The 20,630-nt window shown below is 36.8% G+C and overlaps 1 protein-coding gene across 1 annotated transcript in view; it reads left to right on the top strand.

Annotated features, from left to right (window-relative positions):
- The window catches only part of LOC107186178 (putative mediator of RNA polymerase II transcription subunit 29), a 36,518-nt gene extending 16,116 nt beyond the window's left edge, over positions 1 to 20,402 (top strand). Inside the window, exons 3-4 of the mRNA XM_015574001.1 lie at positions 18,117 to 18,395; positions 20,281 to 20,402. Coding sequence (XP_015429487.1) covers positions 18,117 to 18,395; positions 20,281 to 20,402 — 401 coding nt within the window. The remainder of the gene's footprint in view (positions 1 to 18,116; positions 18,396 to 20,280) is intronic.
- The last annotated feature ends 228 nt before the right edge of the window (positions 20,403 to 20,630 follow it).

Genomic DNA, 20,630 nt, shown 5'->3' with positions numbered 1-20,630 from the left:
CAATGTTGACGTAAGATGCCTCCTATTAGACTATTCACCGGCACCCTCCTAGTCTACAGGTGCACGGCATCCTTGTTGTTCAGGGATGGCGGAGGGATGAAGCATCTACCCGTTGGTCTCGGGAGGGGCGGCAGACAACTCTCGTACAGATCAATACTCGAGACAGGGCCGCACTCTGTTCCACATAAATTTTCAGCCCGGGGATCTTAAAGCATACGAAGAGTTCGAAAACGATCATAGTCGCGTACAGTAAAATTTCCAGTACCTACACCCAATTCTGTTTGTACGCGATTTTGATTTGACACGAATTTGAAACAAAAATTCCATTCTCTTTTTACACAATCTGTTTTGATTTAACGCGATCGACCCAAATTCTAAGAAAAAAAAGTTTTGATGAAAAGTCTTGAATGAAGGTCTTGAAGTGGTTAGTAAATTGAGTAATCCTGTTGTCAAACATGATCCTAATGAGGAACGAGCTGGAAAGTGTCAACGTGATATGAAGTCATTAATGGTCTCTTACAGAAAATTATATAATGGCCTCATAGTCAAAACACGAACGCCAGGACTAATAACTGAATTCGTTTTTAAAACCACTAGAACATCGGCACCATAAGAGACTAGTGCTAATTTTGTTCAAGAGATATCACAGAAAGAATTTCGCCAATGGAGCAAGAAGACGATGACCAAAATATTTTTTTCTTTTCATATGATAATTCACTTTATATAATACATTTGTATATACATGTGCAAGGTTTATAAAATAAAGAGTACAAACATGTAAAACTGATAAGATTCTAACTTGAATTTCTATATATTGTTTATTGCATTATTTTTAGCTTATTTCTTTGGTCTAGAATCAGTCTTCCATTTGTCCATATATAGAGTATATTTTCTTATACAAATTTTTTTTACATACATTTTTTCGGAACGTATGTATATACAAAAACAGAAGTAGGTGTATTTGAGAAAGAAACTTTATAAACTCCCCTTCACTGTACACGATCCAAAATGTAATATTCCTCTTTTTTTTATAATGGGTTTTTGGGTCCGTCCATCGATGTTATGAAAGTAACATTTGTTTCTATGGTGTAGACTTTGATCTAACGTTATGTTGGTAAAAAAGAGTATGGATTCTGATGAGTTTTCCCTAGGCAAAAAATCCTTTTTTCTGATGGGAGTAAAGATCATAGTGTCGATGATTATAGGGTTAGTAACGCAAAGTAAAAAAATATTTCAAATGTTTTATTATGAACAATTAATGTGTGATAGAACTGAAGAAATAGAAAAACACCTGTTACGAGCCCGGGCTGTAGCAACGCGAGAGGTCGGCGAGTGTAGGTTTTTCAAGGAATATAGTATCAGTTTATTAGTAAGGTGCGCGGACGAATCTGACGCGAAGCCAGAGAGACACTAGGATGTTTGAAAATGAGGATGAACCTGATGTGAAATCACGGAGCCTTTAGGAATGGAGTCACTTGTGGACGAACCTTATGCGAAATCAGGGAGCCGCAGGAAGGTGAAATTCGTGAACAAACCCAATGCGAAATCGGGGAGTCACTAGGATGTGATTTTGCAGACGAACTCAGCGCGTAACTGAGGAGCTGCGAGGAGGGTGGAAAATCTGTACAGAAGAACCTGATGCGAAATCAGGGAGCTGTTAAGATGCGGACGAACCTAATGCGAAATAAGGTAGCAGCAGGATTGGTCAAGTTTCGTGGACGAATCCGATGTGAAATCTCGGTTGGAAATACTCTTGGGTAAATGTAATGCACGGACGAACCTGATACGAAATCAGGGAGCCGTTAGGAAATGTTAGTTACTGCCTCGTAACCTTTGAGTTTATATTATAATTAATACAACTCGAGCGGTAAAGTTGTATTGGTGTGGGAACGGTCGGCCTGATATTATTCTAAACTAGAGGAAACTAGTATATCGATAATACTACAGATTTCTGGATCGTGTTATGGATTCAAAATGAATTACACAGATTTATAAAATAACAGTACAATTAATCAGTTTTTGGTTACAAATGTGTTGTGTAGTGTTGTCGCGTAGTAGTAAGTAATAATGAAATAATAACTATTACCGAAATAAATAGATGCTCGGTGTTAACGCACTGGCGTTGCGGGGGTTGCGAGTGGATTTTACGGAATAATGCCAAAGTAATAATTCTAGCCGGAATACAAATAAAGTGTTCACGGTTCACTACAAGGTTAACTGGATTCGAAAGGGAACTTTAGCCCGATCTCACTAACGTAATGGCCAACTCACAAGAACGTGACGCAACGTGACTCTAAAGGCGAGGGTACAGTTCTGATCCCCCGAGGGTCAAAATCAACGGGTTTATATAGGCCTAGAAACTGGTGGGGATGCTATGAAATTTCCATATAAGGAAATTTTTGACGGTTGAAGTTGCATCACGCTTCCTAGTTTTTTGATTACCACGCCGTGGGAACGGGGTTTACTCCCTCGCTTACTCAAGAGATAACGAAAACGTAAGGGCGTTTTCCTTTGCCGGGTACGAGCTCAGACTATTAGAGCGAGAGGTATGAAAGGACATTTTTCATACGTAACGCACCATATGTAACTCGTTGGGCTTGGATCATTCTTCCCCCCGAACCCACGATTCTTTGGTCCTTTATTTTTCTGGACTGGCCCCGTCTTTTCTTATTATTATATTACAGTTTCATAGATTTTCTTAAGCTTTAACTCATGATGCTAAAATCTCAATTTTGATTTAACACAGACTATGGTCGTTATTCCTCTGGACTCTTCATGTACTATTTCCGTTTCCAATATGCACTGAACATTCCAATGCTGCACTCTGTTATCAGGGTTGTGATGGCATTATGAATAAAATATTGTAAATATGATTAGCAATTTGTTTGATTAGCAGTTATTTTCAAGTATTTTTACATTATTTCATTTCAACAAGCAAGTGCTTTTCTTTTTCTGAATTATTAGCACATATTATACATAAACTGTGAATATTCACATATTAAAACAAAGTACCAGGTACACACGTTTTGGAGCACATAATAAGAAAAGTAAAATACCTAAATATGTCTAATTTCATTTGAGAAAATTAAGGCGATATGAAAATATTCGAACATTACAAACAATAGAACACTGCATTCAAGTCCTGTTGTACAATGAAACATTGTTCATTCGAACAAATATTTTGTATGCACGAAAGCTACAGAAATAATTGCGGATATACATTTAAACTAAATATTTCTTTTAATTTCCATGTACTCTTTCGTTTTGAAATTACGAGCCAGCTAATCTATGAGACACGTTTTCTTTAGAATTTGCATTTGAACTATAGTTCCAAACAGTATTAAAGCCAAATTATTTACTGATAATTATAACAGAAAGAATTTATAAACAAAGAGGTCTTGTTACGAATCAATTGTTCTACTATATACCTGAAATATGGTAATGCTGGCTATACTAATCTTCGTCTTTTATAATTGAAATATTATTGTGAAAACAACATAAACAATTATGCGCTCCAGAAAGTAACTGCGATAGTATTTGTTGAAACACATATTACTTTCACATTTTTACTCTGACAAATCAACATTACTAAAACTAATGAGTGGACATGTTATTATTTGTTTTCATGTTAAGCAAAATTTGCACAAATCCAATTTGCAGAGTACCTAAATTGGAATAAATTTATAAATGGCAATAAAATTCCGTTAATCCAATATTCTCGAACTTTGGCACTGTTCAATTGTCAAATACAAGGACCTCGCGATTATTGACTGACTGTTGATCCACGATTATTGTCCAGGCGTCATCCCCAATACTGGGGGGCGGGGGGGGGGCTCTGCAAGCGCAGACTTTGTTGCGCCGAGGCGGTTTCCCATTAACGAGTCGACGACTGTACATTGGAAGCTCACAAAAAAGTTATTCCCGGGTGACGGTGTGACAACACTAATGCAACGATAAAACTATTTATTTTTGGTTCTTTATTAATGAAACTTTTATGAACGTATTGGTGAGATTTTTCTAATTAAAATGATACGAAACATGACACAATTTGGATCATATTTACTTATGTACAGGGTACTTGAAAATTCAGTGTCACGACTATCATAGCGTTATTCTACACCTCTGGATCGGTGGAGATTTTGAAAAAAAAAAGCAACCACAAAATTGACCTTGACCTCGAAATTCAAAATCAAACTTTTTTATTATTGCATCGTATTCTACATGTCATGGGGCTAAAAAGTCTGAAAGGAACCTGCGTCGCAACTCAACCGTTCTCTTGGAAAATTATGTTAAAGTTGCATTAGCATTCAAACTCGCGTTATTTGAAGTTTACCTACATGTTTCAGTCATATGCAAGGTATTTACCTTGCATACGATGCTATTTAGCATCTATTGTCATACGTAGATACCTCAGATACACCATTATATGTCCCATATCTTCCGTTCTGTCTTTCTTCCTATAAAACGTTCGCAGTTCGTATAGTACAATCGAAATCACTACGCGCAATGGTCACGTGGTGATTGCTCGCACGTCATCCCCACCGCTGGGCGAATCACCCTGGTCAGTAAAACGAATGTTGCGTATGGCTGGTAAAATTGGCCGTCGCCGACGGCACAGAGGCCAGGACGAAAGCCAATTCAGTCAATACCGAAAATGCGTGAAATCCAACCTTGTGACTGGTCTAATGATGCTGGGTTATTTCACAGTGACCAATGAAAATGAAACCCCCATACATTCCGTCTGCCAACTTACCAGTCGCTATCGGTACTGTAACACGCCAGCGGCTTCCGGGAGCCCAAAAAGACTAAATGCTCGCGTTTCGATGAAACAACAGTAACGTAACGATGAAACTTATTTATTTTTGATTCTCTGTTAACCCTTTGACTGCGGACGGCGTATATGTATATGTATTGTAAGGTTCTAATGGGCGAAAAGGATTTAACGACGGCTTCACTCGTATGTCGTTTATTCTAAACTGTCAGAACAACACTGGGCGCGCGGCCGCGGCCCTACATTCGTTCTTTTATATCGATCGTATTCTCACACACATACACACACGCGCACCACGTGCGTCTTCGACTTTGGTAGCCTCGATCGGTGGCTATCTCCAACCGCGCTAAGACGTCATCGGTCGAAACGCGAGAACCCCCCAAAGCCGTCGGCCCGACAAAGCCACGCCGATACGCGTGGATCCCGCGACCTCGATTCGACCGCGGCACATGCAGATCTCTTACAATTCGGCCAATCCTGACAATGACCTACCTCGGGCATTATGCTTAATCTAAACATAAACGATAAAAATCAAAATTCTCCGTAATACATACACTAAACTTATAACGTAAGTACACTAATAACTATGTATAATAATATATACAGTGCGATATAAATAATATGAGTTGAAATCGTGATTATTACAAATTAAAACGCCTAGGAATTACTTATATTATTTCCATCCTTTTGCCAAAGTCGCATATTGGCTGATTTATCGTTTCTCAATTTTTTTATTACTTCATAAGGACCTCGGAATCTAGGTGTAAGCTTTTTGGGGGATACGCTGTTGCGTTATACCACAGACGAGATATAAGGATAGACCTAACATGCAATGTAATTTTCTGCCGCATGCTTCATGGGCGTCAGAAGCCCCCGTACCATTTCAGAATTCCATTCCTTGTTAGCGAAACCGGGGCAATAATGTATTTATCGCTATATGCAGTCTCGGGTGTGTGTGTGTGCTGTGCGGTATCACGGTGTCGAACTTAGTTCCTTATATCGGAAACTTTTATGTAGGGGTGCTCTCTAACTAGCGCGATTTTCGCGGGACACCAAGTCCCATAAGATGTTAGGTCTATTCTTATATCTTGTCTGTGGTTATACATGTACGTTACTCGCGTTACTGACCGGAGAGATCCGCCCAGCGCACAGTGGGCCAGATCGAAGAATTAGCGGTTCACAACTATTTTCACGTTATTTCAAGACTTAAAGACCACAATATACAGGTCGTCGAATTCGTCTTGACATCAGCTACAACAATATTCAGTAAAAAATATAAAGTGACAATTAAAAAATCAAGGTGACTTTAATGTTTTATTAAAAAAAATTCTTTTCATTTTTGTTGGAAACATTTTTTGTCAGAGCATCCGAAATGCTTGAAAAATCTTGATGGCATGTGAATAATGAATTATAATTGAGAACTAACTGTTCAGGCTTTTTAAACCAATAGAGTGATTCATAATTCTTGAATCAATAAATTTTATTACATTTAACCAGACAAAAAGAATGTGTGCTTATTTTCTTCTTGAAAAAATTAAAAATATTCAAACAAGAATAAGTGTTATATTTGACCAAATTAGTGAATATAATAAATTAACCATACGGATTTTCAGCGTATAAAAAAGAAGCATTGTCATTTTTATTATTCGTTATTAATACACTTTTATTTATTATTTGCCTATTAATAAACATAGATCTATGCAATTATTCTTATTAACAAAGATAATACACTTTTAACTATAGCTTTACAATGTATTAATTTAGTTGTCTAAAATTTATTTTCTATAATGAATCATCATAGTCTTGGGGGTCTTCTTTTAACATTAATCTTTCAATTTCGTCATTCATAAACGCGTATGTTTTTTTACCAATTTTGCGTTTTTCCGCAGAAATCGAGATTATTAAAATATCGAATGTATACAACAAGGTTCGAAAAAGGTTTGTCATTGTGTCTACATAGTCGTGAGAATTTTCTCGCGTGATCTTTTCTAATATTTCTGAATTCTTTGTTTCGCGCCTTCATTGCCTCTTCTGAAAACATTCCCATTGGTAAACCAGCACACTTTATTATGTGTGTACCATGGAATAGAGTTTTATGCAAACTTGATGGCATATAAAACCAATTGTATTCTGCAACGTATAGATTATATGTTTCCATTCCATACTCTTGAAATAAATTCGGACTAATTTGTGTATAACTCGACAAAGCAACAAAAATGGCCTCAAGTCTTTTAATTATCAATGATCGTACAATCTAAACATCTCATAACATGAGCCTCTTTCACTTGTTACGTACGAAGACACTCTCGTGACCTCTTAACCCTATCGGGAATTGGAATGCAACCGGCCAAATTACGTATTTGCCCACGGGGTGTTATGGCGTGGCCAGATTTTCTGGGAAAACAGTTTCTGTTGAGGAACAGGCCTGTCCCCCACTACTTAGACTCGATTTTCGGGGTATACAAAGGGACGCGTACAGCTCAACCGCGGATCATACCCATACCAGAAGTCTAGCTAGTGAGATCGGTTATTAAAGTCCTTATCAAGCATTTCTAAAAGTAAGCTAAACTCTGCATAACAAATCCCCGCATTTGTCAGTGCGTGAAAACCGAGAACGTTGGAATTTGTTTCCGCGACCACACCTTACAGTAACATTTGTAAAACCTTTACTTTATTGAATATACTTTTATACGTTTATATATTTAAAATTCAGTGTTGTTCATTTCAACTCTAGCATAACATCTAAATTCCCAGCTAGAAGTGAACCCACAAAGGCACAGTTTTATCGCCCGAAGTGTACCGAATTCTTAATGTTACGAGGCCCATACCAACAATCCTAGGGGCTCTCTGAGATGAAATAGGCTCGGGTGCGTCTACGAAAATCTTTCCTAGTGTCTCCCTGTGAAGAAATAGGCACAGGTTCGTCCACATAACAAACTCTAAAAACCGAAACTCGCCATTTCCTCGGCTTTCGCAGCCGCTTAGCCCTGGCTCGTAACACACTCTTAACCCTTTCATTACTACGGGCAACTATAGTCGGTCTCGATAAAATACCACTGACATACTACGGGCGACTACAGTCGCTCTCGATAAAGTGCCACTGACATACTACGCGCGACTATAGTCACTTTGCATAAGATGCCGCGTATTGTACATGCGACAAGCGTTTTTTTTTCTTCTTCAAAAAACGCCGTCAAAGCAACTCGGGTTGCAGTGATGCGTAAACATGGCCGCTGACGATCTTTCTCGCCCACCGTGCACATTTTTGGCGCGGCAGCTCGTTCAGCGGGAGAGCCGCGCTGGAGAAACCACCCATAGTGAAAGATTTAAGATTCGTTGACTGGTCGACAACGCGTCTCGTGCAACGCGACTCGCCGTTAAAGTGCGTGTCACGCGACGCTTTAAAGAATAATAACTTATGGGGTGGGACAACGGGGGAAGTGAATCTTGCATGATTTTATAGAGGAATAACGCCTGAAAGTATTCCACTTTGATAGAACGCATAACTTTTTTAAAACTTTAAAGGTATCCCATGTCAAAGGTGAAAAACTTCGACGATTCTCTTTACTTCACTGAGTATTATTTTTTTAAATAAATTATGAACAATTATTTTTTAATCCAGGTGTGTTTTCAATATAGACATATACTATTCATAAAACAAAAAATGGGCATATAACGTTTAATAGCTTTTCCGGGGCATCAGTATGAAAAAAATGAGTTTTTTCGGTGAGAAATGGTATTTATAAAAGTTTGATCTTTAAATGTTTGTCGTAACTACAATTTTTAATATACTTAATTGATTTCATCGTTTTCGATTGTGATACACATTTAGAAAACAATGTACATTTGTTAAACATCGGTATGAGAAATCTGATTTTTTGGCAAATAAACAGCTAATTCTTCGATTTGGCTGGCCCACTGTGCAGCGGTGGGGCGACGCCGCGCGCGCGTGCAGTCACCACGGGACCATTGCGCGTAGTTATTTCGATTGTACTATACGAGACAGCTGGCGTCGTCAGGAGTGCGCTGACCTATACGTATATGGGACGATGAACTGTGAACGCTTTATAGGAAGAAAGACAAAAGATATAGGAGATATAATGGTGTATCTGAGGTATCTACGTGCGACAATAGATGCTATTTACCTTGCATATGACAGAAATATGTAAGTAAACTGCAAATAATGCGAGTTCAAATGCTAATGCAACTTTAACACAAGGTTCCAAGAGAACGGTTGAGGTGTGACACATGGTTCCTTTCAGACATTTTACCCCCATGATGTGTAGAATACGATACAATAATAAAAAAGTTTGATCTTGAATTTCGAGGTCAAGGTCAATTTTGCGGTCGCTTTCTTTTGCAAATCTCCACCGTATGCGCTCGATAGATTCGACGGACGGAGGGGGGGAATGTACGACGATTAGTCGAAGCGTTCAATCGTCAACGAATGCCCAAAGAGTTACAGACGAATCAAATGTAGCTGGATCACCTCCAATTACACGTCTTTTTATTATTGGCCGAAATGGTACACACACAATCGGACTGTGTGCTCGGCTTTAATCTCACCATTGGTCGACGAGAGCCTCGCAGACGGGCCACGCAGATGAGTCGAATGTAAAAAGAAGCTTGCTCTCTGTTTTTCACTCGCTTGCCCTTTTCTATATTCGGAATACTACAAAGACGAGTTGACGAGACTCGAGTTTCGGGCAAAAAACGTATTTACGAGGGTCAGAACCGTTTCGCGTATTCCACGATTATTGTCCCAGCGCTGACCCAAGTTCGAGACAATAAACGCGAGGTCCCTGTATGTTGGTTTATTGAATTATTGCTGTAATGCAATAAAAAGAACATAATTTAAAAAATGACCATGGTTAATATAATAATGCTATTTATTGACAAAAATAATACATATGAGCTGTTTTTTTTTTAAGTGGTGTAAGTCCAATTTAAAAAAAAAATGAGTTAAACCTAGTTTTAGCCACAGGTGGATGGCTTCTTTCTATATTTATAATAACGAAGTCAATACAGTACAATATTCTTATAAATTAATCAAAAGAAGTTTTTTTAAATGCTTCCTTTGAAACTGGTGTTAGTCTATTTGTAACAAAAACTCAATTTATTTAACATGTTCGCTGTCGCTGTTCAGAGAGAGGCAGTTTCAAAAAAGCAAAAAAAGATGAGATTTAAAAATTGAATGCGGTATATAAAATGTTATACAGATTTATATAGATATATCCCCAAATCGAGGAAAGCCAAAAAATTTCAGTAACATAACACTACTGCTGTTATATACAAATTCAAGATCCGTTACACCGGTTAAATGTAATGATATGATGAATTCGTTATCGTATATACCCCCTGTTCATCAAGAATATTTCCAGAAATTTCTACAAAACAAAATGAATAAAATACGAGTAAAAAGTAAAAGGTATTAATGTTATTTGTCTTCACGATTGTACATTTTTTTTAGATTGCTCTTTTATTAAATTTATAATAAAATTCTCAAAAATGAGCACCAAATGAATTTTTTCATTCGATAATATATCTTTATTGTTTTCATTATATTTAATATTATTTATATTTTATAATTACATTTCAGAAAAGTCTACTTCAATTGAAACAGAGATTTAAATCTATTTTGACAATTTGTTATTTTTCATAATGGTATAACTCCATTTGCAGTTAACAAAAACACTATTTTACTTAGAGCATACATATTTATAATAATGGTCACATAATGCAGTCAAATATGTCTGAAATCTGAAAAGCATAAAACAAGCTTATTAGCACTTAATAGTATTTTTAAATAAGGTAAAATGCAAAAGATAAAATATCTCGAAATGAAAAAACGGTTCATATACAGATTGGTCCAATAACTTTGGCCACCTTCAGTATCTCCGTTACTTTTAGAGATACGAAAAATCTTTATTTACGTAAATTATTTATTCTTATAAAAATCTTTATTACGACCCATAACATGCATGAAATGATTTTTTTTCTAAGTAGAGGACTTTCGGTGATTTCAAGATCACCTCCATTGTTTTTTAAATGGCATACTATAATTTTTATTCCTAGTAAAATGGCGGGTGTTTAGACGATTTCAGCGACCTCTAATACAAGTTATTCGATAATAGATAACAGGGTAAAACCAAGATACTTGGGTTATAAAAAAAATAAATGGCATATGATTTTCTAATAACTACCCGACCAACAAGTGTAGAATTTGAAAGAGCTTTTTCTGCCGACGGATTATTTTGTAGAAAAATTAGGGCGCAATCAGGAGACCAAAGTTTAGACAAATTATATTTTATGCGTGCCTATTTGTTAAAAAGGATTGATAAATAAAAAATATTTATTTATGTATGTAAGTTAAGATTCTTTTCATCGTTTTCGTGGTATAAGTCCATACAGAGAACCCTTGACGAGTGTGAATGCCTCGGTTTCGCAGCGTCAATTTGTTTTGTGCACGAAGCTCGAGCCTCGGCTTCGGCAGCTTGCCTTTGTAGTGTTCTGACATAGAAAAGGGCAAGCGAGTGTAAACGGAAGAGGAAGCATCTCTTTCCACTCGATTCGATTGCTTGACCCCGCCTGTGACGCTCTCGCCGGCCAATGGTTACATTGTCTGTATGTAACAAGTATTATCAATAGTTTACTAATATATTGGGTTGGCAACAAAGTATTTTTGGTTGTGACACATAGATAGCGTTGTAAGTGTTTTGAAGGACTCCTGCTGCGTTATGGTTTTTTCCTTTTAACATTTGATATCAGTCACATTTAGGTTACTTAAGAAGCAAGTTGTGGAAATTTTTGTTTGTAGCTGTTAGTTCAGGGTCAATTTTAACATGGAGTGCAAAAACGAACATTTTCGGCATATTTTATTCTTTTATTTTCGTAAAGGAAAGAGATATGTGAAGTTTACGGTGTTAATTGCATAACAGATCGCACGTGTCAGAATTGGTTTAAAAAATTCCGTTCTGGAGATTTTTCACTCAAAAATGACCAACGTTCTGGTCGACCTACTGAAGTTGATGATGACCAAATCAAAGCCATAATTGAAGAGGATCGTCACATAACTGTTCGAGAGATTGCAGAGAGGTTAAATGTATCGCACACAACAATTGAAAATCACTTAAAATGTTTTGAACTCGCTAAGAAGCTCGATATTTGGATTCCGCATATATTGAAAGAGATTCACTTAACACAACGAATCAATATTTGCGATATGCATCTCAAGCGCAATGAAGCCGATCCTTTTTTGAAACGTATCATCACTGGTGATGAAAAATGGGTCATGTACAGTAACATCATTCGAAAACGATCATGATCCAAGCGTGATGAACCAGCACAATCCACATCTAAACCTGAACTGCATCAAAAAAAGGTCATGCTGTCAATTTGGTGGGACTACAAAGGTGTTGTGTATTTTGAGTTGCTTCCAAGAAACCAGACGATCAATTCAGATGTTTACTGTCAACAACTATTGAAACTGGATGAAGCAATAAAAGAAAAACGGCCGGAATTGGCAAATCGCAAAGGAATTGTGTTCCACCATGATAATGCAAGGCCTCACACATCTTTAGTAACTCGTGGGAAATTATTGGAGCTTGGTTGGGAAGTAATGTCGCATCCCCTATACAGCCCTGATATGGCACCATCTGATTACCATTTATTTCGAAGTTTGCAAAACTCTTTGAATGGTAAAACTTTTACAAAAAATGATACCTTAAGTCGCACTTGGTTCAGTTTTTTGCTGATAAGGACCAGAAATTCTATGAGCGCGGAATCATGAAGCTGCAAGAAAGATGGCAAAAGGTCATTGAACAAAATGGAAAATACATAATTGATTAAAGTTTATTGTTTGTATAAAAAAAATGAGTTTTATTTCACACTACAAAACCGAAATTACTTTCTTGCCAACCCAATATGTCTTTTGTGTCGTATCATTTTATATTTATGCTCAGAATAGTTTTATTTGCATATATTTTTTACAATGCTCGATTGGATTTTGACATGTTTTTTTATAATACTTACTCTTATATTTTTAATACCTTAAAAAAATATCGGTAAATTACCGGTAAACAGGTTTTGATTGGAAATTTGACCGAATTACGAGTAATTGAAAAAGTCGATAAATTTACAATCCCTATTACAGCCTCATTAGTTCATTATATGTATATGAAATATGTTCGACCCTAGTTTACCTGCGTGATGATATCTTGGACAAATCCAATAGACAGTTTCACTAATCCACAGAGAGTTTCGAACCCGGGGTTTAAAGCCGAAGGTTCGGTACCCGCTATAACAGACAGTCTTGAGGAAGTGGTCTTTAATGCCTATGGGCGTTGGATATGTCCGTGCATTTAAAATTCACACGTAATCGCTTCATCTACATCGGAAAGACAGATAGCATCTTACAACTATATACACGTTACATTTTAACACTCAGTTTTATATCAACATAAGTTATATTTTTACACGCATGTCATTGCCCAAAGGTATTCGGGTTGTATTCGATCTATTCTTAGCGTCGTCATGAAAATTCGACGAATACTGTTTATGTATTAAGCTTGTGCAAATATAAAAAAATATTATGGAAATTGTAAATGCAGACCAACCAAGAAGTTACTTCAAATCTTTCAATTCATACGAGTATTGTAATTCGCGTAAAAGTTACATGGCAATAATTGCAGAATTTTGTTTTATTTCCAAGATGTATAAATTTTTTATAATAATTATAATCGATCGATGTTCCGTATTCAAATTCCCAACATATTGCAATTAAAGCGAATGAACTTTTCATCGAATCGCCGTTAGGGAGGAGGAGGTGGTGTCGGGCGCCGCCCGTGTTCTTAAAGCCGATAGACTCAGGAAACGATGAGCCCGTTATTTATCGTTATACCAGTTTCGAACTATTTTCACCGTTAATTTCGTAAGCCAAATAAATAGATCGTGTGATTTATGTAACACTTTTCATTCTGTTGTTGCTTTATCTTCGAAAAACGTCAGTCCGTTTCAGGTCCAACTTTAATCTTCCACAGAAGTTCTCACTTGCGTTCAAAGAATGAGAATTTTCGTCTGATTCAGTTGATTTTTAAATGGAATCTTCCATTGCCTGGTATTATTACGTAAAGCGTATAAATTCGAATCGAAACTGTTTCTTATCTTTTTCTGCAACGTCCTATTTAATTGTGATTTGTCGGGCTTACTAATAACCAGTCCTTTTGGCACGAAAAGGAAATGTATAATAAAAATTGTACCATAAAATTATTGCAAGTATTTACATTCATTTTACTTTAAGAAAAAAATATGTTAATGATTACCAAGCTTTAACTGATGAGTTTAATCGAAAAATTGAGATTAGATGTATTATGGATTTCGTAAATATCGATTGTGAAAATTTACTACAACGGACTACATCGTGGTTAGGTACTTCTTACGTAATTGAAATTGTTAGTGAGTCCGAGTTTATCGAGGAGACTGTATCAACGGAATATATCAAGTAAAAATCTCTAATGATACTGTTTTTCTTGGATATTAATCACCAAAGTACTTGCTTATTGTCAAACGTCATTTGCCCATTTTTTGATATTTTTACATTTTACCTGGTTCGATACGAAAGGAGCCGCCGTTTAATTAATTTGAACAATTTGTAATACGAAAAATTTTGTTAATTCGACAAACCATTTCTTTTAAAGTGATAGAAACAGGAACACCATAATAATATCATCGAACATGACGTTCAATCTTCAGCTGTATGTAAATGGTTAGCCTTATTCCAACGGTAGAGATATCGATCGGGAAGAAAACCGACGAATGTCTCAACTTAATAGCGATAAGGACCATGCATTACGAGTTTATGTGCGAGTCTACAGGATGTTCACATTCTACTGTATTGATAGTATGTGCTTCATCAGATCAGCCGAGAATGTTTAAGAAAAAATATATATACATGTATATGTACATGTATATGTATATCGTATAACCCGCTTAATATTTTAAAAATACATGATGCATAACATTAATTGTCTATCGTTATTTTGTGTAGTTTGATTAAACTGTATGATGTACAGTGAAGTTTTACATTCTGTGTTATGGTGGCATAGTACATTTTTTACCAAATTAAAAGTTTTGAGCAATCATGTGAAACATCTGAGCAATGGAACACGAAGTGTGAATAAGGTCGTATACACAATACAAAAGGAAAGTTGAAACTGTATTAGTTATAGCAGTAATTATGATGATATATTTTATTGAGCATTTTAAGATTTTTTGAACGTGAAAAATAACAAGAGGGTAATTTAAAATTTTTATTAAATTATAATTTGAGAGACGTAAAATGTATGGCAGTATGATGACAATGTAAAAAATGATGCCATCTACTATGAATGCGTTGTATCAGACAGATAATAAAACGAAGTACAGAAGAAAAAATATGAAGTTGGGACAAAGTTGGTACGAAGAAATCCGCGTTACAGTTCGTCTGTGCACTAACTAAACAAAACCATTTAACATAAAACGTGAATAAAAGAAAAAAGGAAACAGAAATACCACTTATGATTTCGTTATGGATTTTATGCATTTATTCCGTATTTAAACGTGTAAAATATAACAAAACAGAGACCTATCCAAGCTTTATCAAATTGTGATTTTATTTTGAACTTAGTGTGCCTTTAATTCGTAAAGGAAAGTTGTCTTTCATTCTGTTTGCCTAGAATTGTCTACGAAACTTACATTCGTATAAATATCTGCAGTCTACGTACAATTAATTGACAAATAAGAATCTGATAGGAAAGTATCGATAACAGTTTCATTGATACGTTTCGATTGACGGGGAACGTTTAGTGTTAATGTATTTTACATTCGTGAATGATGAACGTATCGGCAGTAAAACATGTTAATACATTTACTACATTAAAGTAACAGACAAGACTGTGATGGTGACTACACAGTAAGAAATTGATGAAAGAAAACGAAGGGGAAGTGGGGATAGGCGTTGTGAAAATCCTATTATTAAGAAATTTCAGGCCTTTTTTCTGCTCAGTGTGCTTCTGTCGACAGATCACAACTGGAGATACATTGAATCAGTCACTAGTGAAAACAAAACAAAGTAACTGCACGATCAGGCTAGTCTAGTCTATCACCTCGCAACTAAATGTTGCTTTTCATGTGTGTAAATACTCAGAGGTTACTGTGTTTCGTCCCTTTCGTATTCGTCAGTGAACCGCACGTTGGCCGAGCATGTCTTCTTTTCCCCATAGCAGTTAGTCTAGCATTCTACTAAATTGCGTTTTCACTTTTCCAGACCTTTTGCACTTTCTTTGTTCTCTGTTTCCCCATGTCCTTGCATTTCTTTCGCCTGTCTTTCTCATTCTCCCTCACATTTGTTTTTTGCGTCATTCTACAATTTTCAGAAGACGTGCACGGCCATCTTGATTTATTACACTACTCATAGTCTGGATTTACGAAGCCAGCAGTCATCAGACAAAATGAGTCCATATGCATAGTCACCCACATCTAATGCAACAGACTTATTATTTTATCGTACCAATAAAACGATTATTTATGTTTCCATATCTTTTTAATCAAATTGTGAATGATGTCTTCCAAAGTACACATAGGTATTCTTATTCTTATTTAAATTCGTTAAGTTAAGTTTAAGATTCGTATTTAAATTTAAGAGCTTTTATATGACTAAAAGTATTTCGATTTTAGGTTTAGAACTGCAAGAAAGAATTTTAAAAACAGGGTCACTTATGCGCACGTGCAAATTCAATAATATGGACTAAAACAAGCAACTAATTTTGTCTGTTAAAACAGCTGCTTATTATTTTTATGTTCGAAGCATTCTTCTCCGTTCGAAGAATACCATGTAAAATTCATTGAAGACTATTTTGACGGCTGCTTGACAGCGGTTAGTAACCGTTCACGCTTCAACGGATAATAAGAAATTTAATTTAAATTCTCGAGAAAAGTTATCTGCGGTATAGTTTGAGAAATTTGTCTGGTACGAAGAATCACCATTTTCAAAAATGGTTGTTAAGTTGTATGGGGAAAAGCTGTGAAGTATATGCGCTCCTACCCGCTACATTAGTGAATGGTTACCTTTCTACAACTCTATTTGGCTCAGGGCGCACGGACACGCTCAGAAAGTAAGCGATAATGCGACTGGTGTGCCGAGCGCAGGAGCGGCACGTGAGGAAATGCTGCCACTGACACATGTGTGCACACAGGATATAGCAATAAAAACACACACATACGTGCATGCACGGAACAGTGCTCATTTCTACTAGTGCGACTGCTCACACACATGTTCACTAATATCGCGTGGAACCGTCTTGTAGAACGCACGACCCAATGTCGCCGCGTCGTAGCGTTGGCGGGATCAGCTTGATTCGGATTGGTGAGAAAGAGCGTCCGAGTTCACTGTTGGTGGGGCGTCGCGGGGAAAGGCGGAGCCAATCGTCGACAGAACGACGCAACATGGCTTCTAGTTCGCGAGGGGCCGTGTTCGCGTGCACGTCGCGCACGTACGCGTACCGACTTTCCCCCGGCGGACCAACAGATGTCGCTCTAACCTCCTTTGAATCGTCAAGATTGGCGTGACAGTTAACCCCACAAGGAAGAAGAACTAAGAAGAAGAAATCTGTTCATTGAAAAAACAAAAAACAAAATAATCGGATATCAATATGGTTAAAGCACTTGTGGGAATATGTTGAAACGAAAGACTTAGTGCCGCCGTTATATCGAATTTTACAAGACAACTAAGAACAATGATTGTATATCCATTCATCACATTTCCAAACATGAAAAATATCAACATACAGAAGTACCAATGTACAAATGAAAATCTCTCTGCTTCCAGCAGTTAATTATTACAAATTGATTATCCTCTGCAATTTGTGTGTTCTTATAAGACAGCATTGCTAGAGGGACGAGAAAGAGTACTGTATGTATAACTGCAAAATTTTCTTTATACAACCTCCAGAACTGTGAAAATACTAGTCAAATATCTCTGGCCGAAGAGTGTATACAGTGTAATATTTTTCCATGTTGATACATTGTGCAAAGCTTCCGTGTTCGAAGTGTTCATATTGTGTATGTTAACTATGCAGACGTAAATAGAATAAAATATTAAAATGATCCGACAGAACTGTTAATTTGCTTAGAATATTGAACGAGTGAAGGTCATATCATTGGGAAAACGTGTGTATACTATTAAATTTTGTACTTTGCACTATTATTCCACTATTTCCCATATCGTTAGAAGATATTCGAAAAAACGTTTCGCGAGAATTGTAAAAGCAGACCCATTAAACTGCTGTTTTCTTTTTATTTGTGAGTACAGATACTACAAGTACGAGTTCACCTGATGAGAGTACAACCGTTGCTTATGATAATCCATGCTCTCCGGCTGAAACAAGCGCAACTGCGCCGTCAAACGAGCACCAAGACCAAGAACAGGAACAGGAACAACAACAACAACAACAACAGCTTTACCAACATCACCATCCTCAGTTACAACAGCAGCAACGTACGACCGGAAGTGCGCCAGCTGCCGCACTGCACGTTGCTGAGGACAGTGGAGCCCCCTGTGAGATGCGGAGGACACCACCGCAAAATAAAGGTGAGTTCGTATGCAATCTGTCGTGAATAGACTAGTGATGGACACCATAGACTAAATTAAACTATCGACTAACGATCATTTAGTCGCAACATACTATCGAGTATTTAATCGATAGTTTTTAGTCGACTGACATTTTGTTTTATACGTTATGTATAGATATATCATCAACTTTACAGCACCATTGGTGTATTTACCTTTTGGAAATGTATTAGTTCATAGATAGAATTTCAAAAATATAAGTGGTAAACAAGGTTTTTTAAACAATTACTAATATTCGATTTTTTGTAAGCTATTTAATATTGGCACTTAAAAAATTAACTGCTCTAAATTTTGTATGAAACTCAATTAGGTTATAAGCAATAATTTGCACAGTTCTTGGTAATGCATAAAAAAATATATGGAAAAATTACAATTCGTGTACATCGCGAAGAAAATAATCAAGATCCAGTCAATAGCGATTAGTAGCTCGATAATTCGAGCGTGTCGCTTCAAGCGACTAATATTAGTCGCCTGAAAGTAATCGCTTCAAACGACTAATATTAGTCGTCTGAAGTTAGTCGCTCCAAGCGACTAAAGTAGTCGACGATTGAAAAAATTAGTCGACTGAAAGTAGTCGTTGGTTACTATCGACTTAGTCAATAGTTTTTAGTCGATGGTGCCCATCATTAGAATAGACAGTATTATGGAGGAAGACTCCTTCGGGGCCAACTCTGAATCGATCGAAGCGCCAATATAAACAATCAGACGCTAGCGAAAATACATAATCGATAACTGGGATGGCTTGATGATACATATTTAACGGCAGTACATACTACGGACGCGATACATATAAGAATAAACATAACATTTTACGGGACTTTGTGTCCCATGAAAATCACGTTGGGTCGAACTCACCTCTACATAAAAGTTTCCGATTTCAGTAACTACGTTTGACACTGTGATAACGCACAGCACACACACATTCGTGACTGCATGTAACAATACATACATACATTATTGCCCCGGTTCCGCTAGCAAGGAATGGAATACTGGAATGGTACGGGGGTTTCTGACGCCCCCGAAGTATGGGACAGAATATTACATTGCATGTTAGATCTATTCTTATATCTCGTCCATGGCAGTACTTACAAATACATTTTTGTTCCTCTTACCATCAAGAGAACGATGGAATACAGCTCGAGGCGAGATTTCGCTTTTTGCCGAACGTAGGAAAAGAATGCCGCTAGCGAAAGATATTCGAGAATGAAACGATACTTACTAATGTGTGCAATGATAAACCTATTTTATTCATATTTGCAATGATGCTTATTTTTTTTAATCAATGAAATTACATACGAAATACTTGAAATAGTATTCCCGAGAAACAAATTGTAAAAACGACACAATATACATTCCGGGTATTCCATGTACAAAAATATGGAATAGTATATACAAAACTGCTGTTTGAAATATGTATTTTTTCGTAAAAAGGACACAAAAAGAACATTGAAAATACAAATTTATTCAACGAATAAAGATACTTTTTTTTATTCGAAGAGCGTTTCATCCGTAGTATCGAATAACATTTTCAACTTTTATCTGTAGCTTTATTTGAAAGCTTCGAAGTGAACTTCGAATACCTTTTGCCAGCTTGAATAATAGTCCAGTCGAGTTAGATTTTCAACAAAAACTAATTTTAATTCGCTATTTGTTTGTGCGAAATGGTTTGGGAGGTTATTAGATGTTAGAAATATTTCGTATAAGACTTGACTCCGATCTCTTTCGAGGTTCTGGGGTAAGTACCGTGTCCCTTGACACAGTCCTCTTGCCAGAGAGTCCCCCCGACTCTCCCCACTCTGTGGTCAGATCCTTTATTTAAAATCTTTTATCTCACGCGCTTCGATAGCAACCGGCAACCGACAATCCAGCGTCGGTCCCTTTACCATCACGGAACACCCGGACTCCGAGGCCGCGAGGAATCAACAATGCATCGCCACTCGTGCCGCCACCGAATCTAAACACCGATGATATGTTTAAGATTCTGGCTATTGACGATACAATCTCTTCTCAAGAAGCCGACACCACGTGCCTCTCCTTTCATAAAAGAATTAACGCTAACATAGAAATGAAATGTATACGTGTTAGACTCATGAATTGTTGGAGAACATTGTTAAAAGCATTCGAAACTGTGTGAAAAATACGTTTTTCGCATGCAGATAAAAATATAATGATTTTAAAGAAGGAAGGTTTAAACTA

The sequence above is a fragment of the Dufourea novaeangliae genome, unplaced genomic scaffold (assembly GCF_001272555.1).
Source record: "Dufourea novaeangliae isolate 0120121106 unplaced genomic scaffold, ASM127255v1 scaffold79, whole genome shotgun sequence".
NCBI lineage: Eukaryota > Metazoa > Arthropoda > Insecta > Hymenoptera > Halictidae > Dufourea > Dufourea novaeangliae.
The sequence above is the reverse complement of the archived record's forward strand: the minus strand, read 5'-3'. Positions and strand labels throughout refer to the sequence as shown.